The sequence below is a fragment of the Canis lupus genome, chromosome 9, assembly GCF_048164855.1.
Source record: "Canis lupus baileyi chromosome 9, mCanLup2.hap1, whole genome shotgun sequence".
Lineage (NCBI taxonomy): Eukaryota > Metazoa > Chordata > Mammalia > Carnivora > Canidae > Canis > Canis lupus.
In genome coordinates, this window is record NC_132846.1 from 30,429,412 (window position 1) to 30,445,491 (window position 16,080).

At 36.7% G+C, this 16,080-nt stretch overlaps 1 protein-coding gene across 3 annotated transcripts in view; it reads left to right on the forward strand.

The window, feature by feature from the left end:
* Positions 1–16,080, forward strand: part of STYX (serine/threonine/tyrosine interacting protein) — a 40,825-nt gene that overhangs the window by 494 nt on the left and 24,251 nt on the right. For all 3 annotated transcript variants that reach the window (XM_072838585.1, XM_072838583.1, XM_072838584.1), the window contains one exon: positions 14,219–14,251. In XM_072838585.1, the coding sequence (XP_072694686.1) occupies positions 14,219–14,251 (33 nt within the window). The remainder of the gene's footprint in view (positions 1–14,218; positions 14,252–16,080) is intronic.

Here is a 16,080-nt window from a genome sequence, read left to right on the forward strand (position 1 = left end):
GTTGCCTCTTGAGGCCGTCTTGGGACCTCGGGTGGAGCTCCGGGACGGTGTACCTGGACCCTCATTCACTGAGTATCTTTTCCCCCCCTGGTGGAGGGGCTGCCGGGTCTCATCTACTTAATAAAAAGGGGAGGAGAAAAGTAGGTATCCCCCCGCCCCAACCCCCAGGCCCGGCTTCGAGGACTTACTCTGAGTAAGGTTCCCCTTTTTATTGCTAAGGAAATACGAAGGTAATGTTTTAAATCTCAATTTGAGAGAGATTTGGTGTCATCGATTTGCTTGTGGGACACATGGCCCCCACACGTGAAGTAGATCTGGGGCCTCAACTTTCGAAGTGTGCCTTCAAAAAGTTTTCCAAGGTAGTTGTTTGGTTTTTTTTTTTTGTTTTTTTTGAGGCAAAACTGTGACCCGCAGAATAAAATGTCATGAAGCTAGCACATTTAAATCTAAAAACTTAAATCATGAAACTTGCCCTTTGGAAGGGAGTTGATAGAATGAAATTCTTTATAACCTTTCTCTTGATTTCTAACTCCAGATTTTGTTTACTCCATCTTCTTCCTTGTCTAACGTTTGTATTGAGTTTTTCCCCCATCTATTGCTAGTTTAAAACACTTTATGGTGTTGCACACTACTAAAATATTTCTAAAGACTAAATTCAGGGATACTCGGAAAAAACAAAAGACAAGGATACTCAATTATCCTCTAGTAGGATTGAGAAAAATTAAATTTCTAGTTCTAAATATCTTAAAAATAATTGGAAAGCTATATTTTTAAGAAACCATTCAGTTTACACCAAATATTCTTTTGAGTATCTTCTTTTGGGGTTCTCATTTTTTATTTGGAGGGATCCTCTGCTCGTGGTAGTATTTTTTGAGAATTTCATATTTTAAGGGTAGACAAATAGGAAAAAAATTGAATTTAGGTTAGTTTAAAAAATAAATTTACACTTTTCTTTGTTTAATATGGAATAATGTGAATGAGGAATATGCTTTTTGTCCTTAAAGTGATTTAGTGATTTCAGTCTGGAAGCAACCTTAAGGAATAATATAGAACATTCTCTTTTTTCAAAAGGTGAAGAAATTGTAGCTTATTGAGAATAAGTGATATGCCAAGGTAACAGTAGTGTAAGACACAGTTGAGGACCTTGGTCTCTTGATTCCTAATTCATTGTGGGTTTGTTTTTTTGTTTAAAGATTTTATTTATTCATTCATGAGAGACACATAGAGAAGGCAGAGACACAGGCAGAGGGAGAAGCAGGCTCCCACTAGGGAGCGGGATGTGGGACTCCATCCTAGAACCCCAGGATCACGCTGCCCTGAGCTGAAGGCAGAGGTTCAGCCACTGAGCCACCCAGGGATCCCCCTAATTCATTGTTTTTAATATACCTCCATTCTTTCCTGCTCTGATCTTTAAAATTCTAGTTTAAAATATTTACAGACTTGCATTTAATCTTTTATTGTGTATGTGTCTTATTCCTATAAAAATTATAAAATCTTACTGGGAACATAGCTTTCTTTCCTGTGCAAGGACAGATGTAATGCTTAAAGCCTAGTAGATAACGACACAAGTATTGTTTACTGAAAGCCAATTTATTGTTTTTTTCATAGCATTGTATGTTTGTTTTCTTTTGGTTGCAACTGACAAAAAACCAACTCAGACTAGCTTAAGCAAAAAGAGAAGAATTAAACCCAGAAAGGTAGGGATGCAGCTGGTCTCAGGGACTTGACTAGACAGTCTCAATTTATGAGAACTGCCTCTGCCTCATCAGTGCTTGTCTATACTTTCTCTCAGCGTTTCTGCTTTTACTCTGGCTTCTCCACAGATAAGGAGTTTGACTGCCAGCTGCTTCAAGGTCACATCCTTACAGAGCTTATTACATTGAGGAATAATATCTCTCTAAGCTTCAGTATTTAAAATCTAGAGGATTGGCTTAACTTAGGTCATGTGTCCATCTTTTGGATCAGACCCTATGCCATAAAGTTGTGAATACAATGAGGAGCCCAGTCTGGGTCATATACTCACTTCTGTGGCCAAGGTTGCCGGGGAGGGTGTGAAGTTTATCATGGATAGTCCTACCAATACCCATAGGAGCATTCCCACAGAAGATGGAGGATGCTTTAGATGGAGGGTGCTTTCTGGCAGACAAAACTATAAATAATCATTAAACAGGGCATATAGTTACTCCTGATAAACTAATAAAACAATGTTAATTTTCTAATTTCTTTTTTTTTTTTTTTTTTTTTTTTTTTTAATTTTCTAATTTCCCATGAGATATATAAAGTGTCAAATGGTCTTACATAGTTATGGTGACCAGCCAATTAATAGTGTTCTTCCACCCAGGAAGCATTTCATGGAAACCTAAATTACAATCCAAATCTTGTTTTAGTAAAAATGGAATTGAAGTAGAGAAATTTTTAATGCATTCTCTTAATGATGTGATCAATCTATGACAGTTTGATGATCCGATCACCTGTATAAGAATATCAGTTCCTTGTTTTCTGAAATACCAGTCAAGGCATTCTTTCAGGACAGTACTAGCCAAAATTTAGCTGTGTTCAGATCAGTTTGCAAGAAGATTGTCACTCCTCTGTTTAAAACTTTGCTGTGATTTCCCATTGTTTGCAGGATGAAGTTCAAACCCTTAACCTTATTTGCAAGGTTGTGTGAGATCTGGCATCTGTCTGCCTTTGTAACCTCATTATGAACTACTCTTTCCCTTGCTCCCTTCTGTGTTTGCCCTAGCCATGTTCATTTTCTCTCAGTTCCTGGAATGTTTTGGTTCCTGCTATACACACCCCTCCCCAGTACTTTTGCATTTGCTATTTTCCCCTGCTGTGGCCACCAACACTACCCTTGCCCTCACCTAATTAACTGTTTGGTCTTGGGTTAGATCTCACTTTAGGTATCCTTTCTTGAGAAAGGTGTTCCCTGATTTTGCCAATTCCTTCTGTTCCCCTTTTGTACCCTTCCACTCCCCAGAATAGTTTAATCCTCTAGGTTTATAAGTCTCTGTAGCACTTGGTACTTTTATACCTACCTTTTAACAGATATTCTACTTGTAGTTTTGGTCGCTTATTTGCCATGATATTTCCATGAATATTTCACAAGGTAGTTTATTCACCAATATGTTCCTGTCTTATTGCCCACTCTTTCTTGCACTTAACACAGTGTCCAGTTATATATCATAAGCTTAACAAATGTTTGTTGAATTAATGAAAGAATCTTGATTGGTGTTGATAATAGAATCTTGTGACAAGATTACAGTAGTTTCTTTATAGGTATGAAGAAAAGAACAGCTTACGTTATCAATTTTTAAATAAATTAGTTGCATAGTTAGGGTTATTGGTTTTATAATTAGAAATTAATGTTTTCAGATAGAAAATGTAATATAATTTATTTCAGTTGCAATTTGGCAACTGAAATGTTACTTTTTTTCTCTTTTGATGCCCATAGTACAGAATAAAAAATAGGAATTGCTTAATATTTCTGATTGAGGGCCTTTAAATTTAGAATGATGCTTTTTAAATCTGACTGTAGAGTAGAATCACCCAGGGGGCTTTTTAAAAAATAACCATTCCTAGACTCCACCATCCCCTATTCTGATTTAACTGGTCTGATAAGGAGTCAGATAATTCTGATGGCAGCCAGGTTTATGAGTAACTAACTTCAAAGCATCTTACTTGAATGCCCTTCTGCCTTTTGGTTTTAGAGTGAAAAACTCCTTTTGCCTTTGGTTGAAGCGAAACTTGAAATAAGAATGAGAATTAAAGGAAAAGGCTTATTATGAAGAGGGCTACCATTTTTGGAGGAGAGAAACTGCAATACTATTTTTTCTGTTTTGTGAATGTCCCAGCTCTAGTATAGTATTTTGATGATTTTTTTTCTCTGAACGCTCCTCCCATCAGCTAAAATTCATAATCTATTTTGGTATTTCTAAAGGTTGTTAGGTTTCATCCAGCCTGATCCATCTGATAATAAGGATTAAGTTTTTATTTTGTTTAATGGTTACAGCCTATATCCTTTGCTGTGTTTATTTACTTATTTACTGATCTTTGGACATTTTTATAACATCTTTCTATCCCCTAAGTGCAATTTTATAGCTCACATAACTGCATTTGTTTGAGAAGGAAGGAGAAAACCTGAAAGTCCTACCTTCTTCAATCATCAATTGAGGATTGATGATTGAAGAATTTTTCATTACTGAATTTATTTTCATCAGAACCATAGTGTGTTTCACAATTAGGGGTATTTTGTTTTAGCTGCTTTGCTTTGGTTTGAAAAAATATAGTTGGACTGGTTGCTAATCATTTAAGTTTGGGGAACTGATTCTACTAATTAAGTACAGTAGTAACTCACAGTAGATCATTGGGAATCTGCCCCATTACCACTACTATCTCTAAACTGATGGATTTTAGCAGCAACGTGGGCAGGCTGAGATTAAGATTGAGTGTGATACAGGCAAGACTTGGTTGGTAGAGATGTTCAGACAGATGGACATCTAGTAGAGCAAGAGTGTGAGCATGAATGACTTAAAATCTTGATTTAGTATGCTAAAGGTATTAGCAGAATTGGTAGAGAAGACAGGATTAAGATTTGTTTTGTAGGGTAGTTATCAGGGCTAGGTAAACAAAGAGGGTAGACTCTGGAGGTCAAAATCGAATTCTAGCACTAGGAATAGTTTAATGAAATCTTCTGTGACAGAAAGCTTTTAGATTTCAAAGGTTTCATGCCTATTATGGCAAATTTGATGCTTACAGAAACAGGCTGTATGGTTTACTGTCCGGTGAATAGGAATAATTTTTCATTCTCTCCTGCTAAACAACTTGCTTTTTACTCCTATAATACCTTCCTTGTATAAATACAGCATATACGTTCTATTGTATACAATCATTTGGAAGTTCAAAATTCCTTTGAAACCTCTTATTTCACTGAAAACTTAGGTAAATTTTGCATTCTATCCCATGTGGTCATGTTTATTTAATTTTATTTATTTATTTTTAAAACAAACTTTTTTTTTTTTTTTAAGATTTTATTTATTCATGAGACACACAGAGAGAGGCAGAGACACAGGCAAAGGGAGAAGCAGGCTCCACGCGGGGAGCCCAACGTGGGATTTGATCCCGGGTCCCCAGGATCAGGCCCTAAACCGCTGAGCCACCCGGGCAGCCCTGGTCATGTTTATTTTAATATAAAAATGTTTTAAATTAGTGGTCAGTGAAAACCGTTTTTCTCAAAAAAAAAAAAAATCTTTTGATAAAATTGGTAATCCAGAAGGAAGCACATTTATCCTGTGTCTTTGCCTTCTGGCATAGATATTGCCAGATATTCCCTGGAATATATGTACACCATTTCACTATATACATCCTCTTTTTTTTTTCATGCACAGTTTAGAAATTTCATTTTAGGTAACTCAAAAGTACACATTTCTTCAATTGCTATTCTTTTTTACTCTCGCAACTGGTAAGTTTCTTTGGGAAGATAAGACGGTTAGACTAAGAATTAAGAATAGGAAGAAAGAAGGAAGGAAAGGAAAGGAAAAAGGAAAGGAAAAAATCTAGCATCATACATCTCCACAATGTATATCTATCATGTGCTTATTCTGTGACAGGCTCTGCTCAGTGTTAGGGATACAGTGATGAAAATGACAAGAGTCTTTGGCTTAAGTTCTTTAAAAACTTTTTAGTATAAAAAGGTTATAACATATCATTAAATAAGAGATACATAAACATTCATTTTGTACAAATTGATTACATTTATTCCTTGGAAATTAAATACATTATTTCTTTTTTTATATATGTATATATATACTTTATTTCTATAAGTTAATTATTTTATGCAGTCAGAATTTGTTTAAATACAATTATGTCTGCCATATAGTTCCTTCTTACATTGAGTGGCTATATAGTGTCAATGTTTCTGAAGTCAGCTGCTTAGACTCAAAGTTACTTAGGCTCTCAGTGGCTAAAGTAGAAATATAAGAGAGAAAATACCTTTTCTTTGGGGGGGTGAGCAGAGAGAAAGGGAAGATCCTAAGCCAGAGCTCCATATCCAGCATGGATCCTGAGGTAGGGCTTGATCTCACCATCCTGACATCATGTCCTGAGTTGAAATTAAAGATTTGGGGATGTTTAGCCAACCAACTGCACCACCCAGGCACTACCTTTTCAAAAACATCTTTTGGAAATTCCTTTAGTAAGAGTCTACTGGTAGTAAACTCTGTTTTTGTTTGTATGGGATTAATCTTTTACTTCACTCTGTTCTCAAAGATGATTTTCTGAGCATATATTCTAGATTCATGATTATTTCACCACTTTCTATGTATTCTTCAGTCTTCTGGCTTTTATTCTTTCAGTTGAGAAGTCAAGGGGAGTCTATTTAATCTCTTGTTCTTATTTGCATGTTTCCCCCTTTTTTTAAAAAAAAAAAAAGATTTTATTTATTTATTCATGAGAATCAGAGAGAGAGAGAGAGGCAGAGACATAGGCAGAGAGAGAAGCAGTCTCCATGCAGGGAGCCTGATGTGGGACTCGACCCTGGGACTCCAGGATCCGCCCAGGGCTGAAGGCAGGCACTCAACCCCTGAGCCACTCAGGTGTCCCCACATGTTCCCTTTTTTTTAAGGAGGAGTAAAATTTACAGAGTATAATGCATAGATATTAAATGTGCAATTCAGTGAGGTTTTTTTTTTTAAGATTTTATTTATTTGAGAGAGAGAGGGAGAGCGAGCATGCACACAGCAGTGGGGAGGGGCAGAGGGGGAGAGGGAAACAGACTCCCTCCTGAATAGGGAGCCTGATGTGGGGCTTGATCCTGGGACCCTCATATCACAACTGAAGCCGAAGGCACACATTCAACTGACTGAGCCACCCAGGTGCCCCAAATTTTGATAAATATATAGACCAGTGTATTACTCTTATCAAGATATAGAACATCAATGTAAAAAGTTATATCACATACATTTCCAGGCAACCCCTATCCTATTCCAGATAGGCAATGAATAATGATTTTTATAACCATAGTTTAGTTTTATCTTCTTGTACTTCATATAAAAGGAATCGTGTAAAAGGGGCCCTATTGTTTATGACTGTTTTTAAAAGATTATTTATTTTAGGGCAGCCCTGGTGGCCCAGCAGTTTAACGCCACCTTCAGCCCAGGATGTGATCCCAGGATCAAGTCCCAGGTCAGGCTCCCTGCATGGAGCCTGCTTCTCCCTCTGCCTGTGTCTCTGCCTCTCTCTCTGTGTCTGTCATGAATAAATAAATAAAATCTTTAGAAAATAAAAGATCATTTATTTTAGAGCATGTGTATGGATGGGGGAGGGGCAGAGGGAGAGAATCTTCAAGCAGACTCCCCATTGAGCATAGAGCCCAACTTGGGGCTCCGTCTCACCACATGTGAGACTACAACCTGAGCCAAAACCAAGAGTTGGATGCTTAACTGAGTAAGCCACCCAGGTGCCCCTATTTATGGCTTTTTTTCATTTAACATAATATCTGTGAAACTCACCTATATTGTGCTTGTAAGTAGTAGCAGATTCTTTTTTATTGCTGAGTACTATTTCATTGTATGATCACTGTCATGATCTTGGGGTCCTGGCATAGAGCCCTGTGTGGGGTTACTTGCTCAGCAAGGAGTCTGCTTGAGGATTCTGTCTCATTCCTTCTGCTCTTCCCCCTGCTCATGTGTTCACGTGCTCTCTCTTAAATAATTTTTTTTAAAGATTTATTTATTTATTTATTCATGATGGGGGGGGCAGAGACACAGGCAGAGGGAGAAGAAGGCTCCACGCCAGAAGCCCAGCACGGGTGCGGGGAACTTGATCCCGGAACTCCAGAACCATGCCCCGGGCCAAAGGCAGGCGCCAAACCGCTGAGCCACCCAGGGATCCCCTCTCTGAAATAAATTTAAAAAAAAAATTTTTTTTAAGTCTTTTGTGCCCTCTTTAAGATATCTTTGCTTTTTTCCAAGGTTGTAAAGATATTTTGTTTTCTTTTAGAAGTTTTATCATTTTTGCAGTTGTGTTTATACATACATTCATCAAGTATGTATTAAGTGCCTATTATGTGCCAGGCACTGTCACCGAGTGTTGGAAGTAGAATGCAGCAGTGAAGACAGGTTAAGATGTTTGTGTGTGAGGAGGAGTCAAGATCAGAATTGATTTTATTTTCCAAACATTTATCTATTGTTCCAGCACCAGTCATTGAAAGACTTTCCATTGAATTGCCTTGTTGTCTTTTTAGGAAAATTAATTAGCTGCATATGTGAAGGTCTTTTGGACTCTATTCCATTCCTGTTTGCTTTTAGTCTACAAAAAGAAATTCTGTTCATGTTTGGTATACTATTTACCTGTGTATTTCTTTCCCCTTTTCTAGCTTGGGATTTATTCACTGGGCTGCTTATTTCAGAGATGTGCTGTCTTTAACCAGTTTTGGAAAACTTTTATTACTATCTTGTGTAACATTATCTCTCCTTTATTTTCTTTCTTCTCCTTTTGGAACTTAGACTTCATGGATGTTAGACTTTTAAATTCTATTTTATATGTCTATTAACTGATTCTATTTTCCAACTCTGAATTTAGGTAATTTCTTCAATTCTATTTTCCAGTTCATAAAATTTCTCTTTATCTACATCCTTTTTTCCCTTTAGCCTATCCACTGATTTTTAATTTCAATTGTATTTTTTCATTTCTACATATTCCTTTCAGTTCTCTTAAAAAAAATTTCTTAAACCTTGGTCATACTTTTGGTGCTCTCATTTCTTTTTCTTTTTTCTTTTTTTTTTTTGTTCTCATTTCTTTTTATATTAAATGTATTATTTTTCATTGTCCTAATACCTGCAGCCTTTGTGAATGTGATTCAGTTGTATCTGGTTTTTATGGTGGTCCATTTCCTCCTCTTTCTTTAAAAATTCGCATTTATTTGTGAGCTCATTGAAACTCATCTCTGTGAATTATTTCTGGTCTAGATTAGGATATGCTTCTCTGCAGAAGGTGCATTTGCTTCTCCCAAGAATCCATGGACACTATCTACCCAGGATCATTTGACATTGAATTTTCACTTGGCCTCACAAAAATCATTGAATTGTAATGCCAAAGTTGAGTGAAGGCCAGATTGTGGTTAGGAAGATCCCATTCCACCACTACTACCACATTCTACTCAGTTTCAAAGCTAAGAAAGGCAGGAGTATTCATTTCTATGGGGATGAGGTGAGTTTCCTTCCCTCGCCTATCTCCCCAGTTTATCATTCACTGAGACTGTTGCCTATTGGAATCTCAGCTTTCTAGTGTGGATCTTTTTCTTTTTCTTTTTCTGTTTCTTTTTCTTTTTCTTTTTCTTCTTTTCTCTTTCATCTTTGATCAGGTCCCAGGCTTTGTCTTATGTCTCACATGTACAGGATATAAAATAAGGCCATGATGAGGATGTGGAACAGCTGCAACTCCCATACATTGCTAGTGGAAGTGTAAATTGGTTTTGGAAAACTTTTGGCAGTATCTAATAAAACCAAATATAGTGGGGCACCCGGGTGGCTCAGTGGTTGAGCACCTGCCTTTGGCTGAGGTTGTAACCCCAGGGTCCTGGGATTGAGTCCCACATTGGGCTCCCTACAGGGAGCCTACTTCTTCCTCTGCCTGTGTCTCTGCCTCTCTCTCTGTCTCATGAATAAATAAATGAAATCTTTAAAAAAACAAATATAGGCCTACCCTGTGACTTAGTAATTCTAATTCCATTGCTACTTTTTTTAAAGATTTTATTTTTTTAAGTAATCTCTATATCCAATGTGGAGCTCAAACTCCTAACCCTGAGATCAAGAGTTGCATCCTCTTCCAACTGAGCCAGACATGCACCCCTCCATTGCTGCTTTTATAGCCAAGAGAAATAAATGTGTAAGTGCATCAAAGGACATAGAAGATAATTTTCACAGCATTTTTATTCATATTTGCCCAAACTTGGAAGCTACTTAAATCTCCTGCAACAGGACAGTGAGTAAATTGTGGAATATTCATACAGTAGTATATTGTACAGCAATAAAAAGGACCGGACAGCATGTATGAATTTCATAGACATTAGGTTGAGTGAAAGAAACCAGACATAAAATAGTAGTGATGCGATTCCATTAATATTAAGTTCAAGAACAGGCAAAACTATAGTGATAGAAGTTAGCGCTCACTTCTGTAAAGAGGATATTGCCTGAGAAGAGAAGGAGGGAACTTTCTGGGATGACGAAAATCTTGACGTGGGTAGTAATTACATGGATGTATTGCCTGTGAAAATTCATTGAGCTTTACATTCAGATTTGGGTGTTTAAACACTTCATTGTGTGTTCTTTGATATCCCGTTTTAAAAGAACAGAAAAAATATAAGGCCATGAGAAATCAGATCCTCTCAGGATATGACTTCTCAGAGTTTATAGTCTACTAATACCATATTGCCAAGATCCATTTTCAACATTAAAGACAAAAAAATACTTTCTGTTCATTAAAAAAAATTGCTGTCTCTTTTCTGTAGCCAAACTCAAGAGGTTTGCTACTTGAGGTGCATTAAACTGAACACAGCCCAAGGAAGTATTGAAAACAGAATTTTGGGGCACCTGGGTGGCTCAGTTGGTTAAGTGTTTGACTTGATTTTGGCTTAGGTTGTAATCTCAGGGTTGTGGAACCTGTTTAAGATACTCTCTCCTAAAAAAAAAAAACAAAAAAAAAAAAAACAAAAAAAAAGATACTCTCTCCTCTCCCTCTGCTTGCTTGCTCTCTTAAGAAGAAAGGAAAAGAAAGCGAAGAGATTTTTATTAATTTGTCACAAGGAGACAGGGAAATGGTTCTCAAAGTACTGTTTCCCCCTTGGGGTACATGGATGAAACTTTTATTCAGTGTGCTAGGGAATAAGGCCAGGGGAGCTTGATACATTAAGGAATTTACACATTTTATTACCTAGGCACTTGGTTTCAGCTGCTCATCTTAGTATGTGAACATGCTAGTGTATACATTGTATGTTCAAAAAATGGTTGTAAAACCTTGCCCATGGGAGATCTTAATTTTATAATGAACTAAAGGTAACCTTAGGGCAACTCAGAGGGCTTCTATGCAGGTCCTCAGCTCCAAACTGGCTCATGGAGGAGGGTATTTGATGGAACACCTAGCCATAGCTTCTTGTTCTGCAAAACAGACAAATTCTTTCCTGGCTTTAACATTTCTACCTTATGTGTTAGAAATATTTTTTGACTTGGAAAATCTAGGTGAAGAGTAAAGGAAATTTCCTAGCACTATATTTAACTTTTCTGTAATTCTAAAATTATTTAAAAGTGAAAGTAGGTTTTTTTTTTTTTTTTTTGAGAGGAGGGGGAGCAAAGTAGAGGGAGATATTTGTTTTTTTATATATAGATTTATTTATTTGAGTAAGAGGATACAAGGGGAGGGACGAAGGGAGATAGAAGCAGACTCCGCCAAGTGCAGAGCCCGATTTGGGGCTCTGTCTCATGACCCTGAGATCGTGACCAGAGCAGAAATCAAGAGTCTGACACTTAACTGACTGAGCTTCCCTGGCACCCCTTGTTTGTTTGTTTGTTTTATTTTTTATTTAAATTAAGTTTAGGAGCACCTGGGTGGCTCAGTGGTTGAGTGGCTGCCTTTGGCCCAGGGCGTGATCCAGGAGTCCCAGAATTGAGTTCCACTTTGTGCTCCCTGCATGGAGCCTGCTTCTCCCTCTGCCTGTGTGTCTCTCTCTCTCTCTGTGTCTCTCATAATAAATAAATAAAATCTTTAAAAAAAAATAGAATTTAGACTGGAGAGCAAATACACAAATGTACTTCTAAGCAGGTCACTATGTAGAGTTGTAGAAATTGCAAGAAGCATTCACTGGATATTAGCTTAGCACGGCACATATTTTCTGCAAATTGTTTCAATCACAGAGCATTTAAAATAACATTTTGGGTTAAAAAAATAAATTTAGTTAACCTATAATGTATTATTAGTTTCAGAAGTAGAATTTAGTGATTCATCAGTTGCATATAGTACCCAGTGCTGATTACATCAAGTGCCCTGCTTAATGCCCATTACCTGATTACCCAATTCCCCCAGCAACCCTCAGTTTATTCCTTGTAGTTAAGAGTCTCTTATGGTTTGCCTCCCTCTCCATTACTTTATTTTTCCTTCCCTTCCCCTATGTTCATCTATTTTGTTTCTTAAATTTCACATATGAGTGAAAACCATTTGATATTTGTCTTCTCTGACTTAGTTTAGCAGAATACTCTCTAGTTCCATCCACATCATTGCAAATGATCCAAAAAGATTTCATTCTTTTTGATGCCTGAATGATACTCCATTGTGTATACATACCACATCATTATCCATTCATCTGTCAGTGGACATCTGGACTATTTCCATATTTTGACTATTGTGGACATTTCCGTTATAAACATTGGGATGCATGTGCCCATGCATGCATCTCTGTTTTTGTATCCTTTGGATAAATACCTAGTAGTGTAATTGCTGGGTAGGGTATTTCTAATTGACATACAATGTTACGTTAGTTTCAGATACATTACATACTAATTGGACAGTTCTATACACAGCTCAGCGCTCTCCATTAAGTGTAGGTAAGTTCTGTCATCATACAAAGTTATTCCAAATTATTGTCTATATTCCTGATGATGCTGTACTTTTAATCCTTGTCACTTATTTTATAACTGAAAGTTTGTACCCCTTAATCCCTTTCATCTGAAAATAAAAGATTTTTTTAAAAAGCTTTTCAAGTTTTTTTTTTTTTTTTTTTTTATGATAGTCACACGGAGAGAGAGAGAGAGAGAGAGAGAGAGAGAGGCAGAGACATAGGCAGAGGGAGAAGCAGGCTCCATGCACCGGGAGCCCGACGTGGGATTCGATCCTGGGTCTCCAGGATCGTGCCCTGGGCCAAAGGCAGGCGCCAAACTGCTGCGCCACCCAGGGATCCCGCTTTTCAAGTTTTAACTTTAGAAAACTCATTTCTCTTTATAATTCTGAGTTTTAAGCAACTAAGTTAGAAACTTTTGGAATGTAGTCCATTTATAAATGAGGACTATTTGCACCATGTTTGATTCTTCGTATCAATTCACTGTAACTGCTTTTTTCTTTTCCTGATTTTTCTATTTTTTTAAAGAATTATTTATTTTGGGGATGGAGGGGCAAAAGGAGAGGGAGAGAATCTCCAGCTAACTCCCTCCATATGAGGGGTCTGACACAGGGCTTGATCCAGATGATCCTGAGACCATGACCTGAGCTGAAATCAAAAGTCAGGTGCTTAACCGACTGAACCACCCAGGTGCCCCTCTTTTCCCAACTTCTTCCCTTTTTTTTTTTTTTTTTTTTTTAACATTCATTCATTTTGGAGAGCCAGAACACAAGAGGGAAGGGCAAAGGGAGAGAAAATCACAAGCAGACTCCTGCTCAATGTGGAGGCAGGTGCATGCAAGGGGAGGCGGGGGGCAGAGAATCTTACAACCACAAGATCATGTGAACGGAAACCAAGAGTCAGGTGCTTAACCAGTTGTGCCACCCTGGTGCCCCCTTTCCCACCTTTTAAAATGTTTTCTGTCTTCTGCTGTTGGCATTTTGCGTTATTTCCCAACTTGTTTGTTTTGGTCTGCATTCCAAAGACAGAATGAATTCTATACTTTTGTGAAATGTATCTTTAAAGGGAATCAAACTAAAAGACAGGATCTTAAGCTCAAGTAAGATATGAAAAGGGCTGTTTGATAAGCATTTAGAGGTTTATTAGATCAGGGATGGCAAATACCTGTCACTTAACATTCTTTCATCCATTAGGTATACTTCTCACTAATCGCAGTACTCTTCTTGAATCCTTCACACTTAGCTATCTACTTGGTTAGAGTTGACATGAATCACAAAATAGCTATTTGACATTTCTGTTTTGGAGGATCAGTTTTGAGAAACTTCTAGAGTTTGTGTTCTTTTAATTAATGAACGGGTCCATCCATTATATGAAATAACATCATTGTAATTATGGAAGTACAATTATCTAAAGAATACCTTAATCTTTGTTTCTTGTCACTTAAAATTTCAGGTGTTTGTGAAGCCAGTTTTAATTTATTTATAGAATATTCTTAAAGTACAATGTATTCTTTAAATATCCATATATTCATATGTCACATCTTTAACTTTTAAATGGGTAACATTTTTTATATGTCATTTACTTTTATCCTCATGTTTTCTTTCCATCTTCAAGGAATGGACCTACCCTATGAGACGAGAGATGCAGGTAAGGTAACCTTTTTGTTTTTTTAAGCCAACCCATATTACTAGTACCATTATTAAATAACATTATTTCACAAAGGATTTGAGCCCTGTTGGCTCATGATTTCATGTAGGTTCATCATTGAGTATTTTAAATAATCAGCATGTTTAAGGTTAATCATGGATCTTAAAAAGATGGGAAATGAATTGTTTCCTTTTTTCCTTAGATTAGAATCATGGACATAGTAATAAATGTATGTGTAAAATGAGTCACTTTGTTTTTTCTTATCTGAAAAATTTGATACAGTATTTTTATTCCTTTTGAAAAGTTTCCTTTCTCTGTTTGACTAGTTTAGAAAAGTCCAAAAGAATTGACTATAAGGCAAATCACTCCTGAGTAATTGTTCCTCTTTGTGTCTGATTTCCAGTCAACTTCCATAATGAAGTTTCCAGAAGACTGAGTTGAATACTCCCAATATGGAATGATAAAGTGATAGTTAACCCTTGTAGCAGATTGTTTTTCTTTGTATTTCTTACCATTTACACTCTGCTAGCCCCAGAATCAAGCAGTGTCTCCTGTTCCTGGGAATACCTTGACTTATGAAAATGTTTCATTTCTTTAGTGAAAACTCTCTTTTTAAAAGTAGCTTAGTATCTGTGAGGCATTTTATTTGGTGCTTTGGGGAATACACAGATGAGTAAAGTGTAATTTCTGCCACAAGAAGCTGGTAGGAGAAATCAGACCTATACTCAAATAATTACAGTTTTTCATAGAACTGAACTACAAAATTATACTGTATTAGTATCTAGGATATGATATAGTCCAACTGAAATCTTTTTATGTTGAACTCACATAGAATAAATTTTAATCTAGCATTTGGAAAGTATTTAAACAATTTAAAATTGTTGAAGCTCTGTCAGTAGGCAGATATTTGGTATTGGTCTTTTTTAAACTTTGCAATACTTTTATTAACTAAAGATAACAACACTTCTAACCTTGTGTCTTGAGCTACTTTTGATTTGGCTAAATAAGGTTTTGTGTAATTCCAAAGGGGTGATTTTCTTAATGCCTATTTTATTTCTAGACTGTATGAGAGAGAATATAAATAAAATTAGAGATGTTTTATTAATAAGTCTAAAAGACAATCATATAGGGGCACCTCTTTGGCTCAGATAAGAGTTGGATTCTTGGTTTTGGCTCAGGTCATGATCTCATTATCATGAGATTGAGCCTTGCCTTGGTCTCTGTGCTGGGCATGGAGCCTGCTTAAAATTCTCTTTCTCCCTTTCCTCACACCCTCGGTCTTTATTTATTTATTTTTTTATATTTTATTTATTTATTCATGAGAGACACAGAGAAAGAGAGAGAGGCAGAGACACAGGCAGAGGGAGAAGCAGGCTCCATGCAGGGAGCCTGACACGGGACTCGATCCTGGGACTCCAGGATCAGGCCCTGGGCTAAAGGCGGCACTAAACCGCTGAGCCACCAGGGCTGCCCACACCCTCGGTCTTTTAAAAAAAAAAAAAAAAAAAAAAAGGATAGTCTTACAGTATGCTTATTTTACCCAAACTGCTTTTAAAAAGGCACTGTGGAAAAAATAAAAAAATAAAAAGGCACTGTGGAAGTTCACATTTCACATTATCTGACTTTTCAAAACCAGATTTAAACTTTAAATGTTTCACCTGATATATAAAGCACATCTGCATTTCTTTTCCCAATCATTGGCTCAGTGTGGCTAGGAAATGTTCCTTAAATAACAAGCTGTTTTGCTAAAAAAAATTATTATAACAACTATGGAAATACTCCACAAATCCACTCATATGGTATATAGTTTGTATAGATTTAAATTTTTA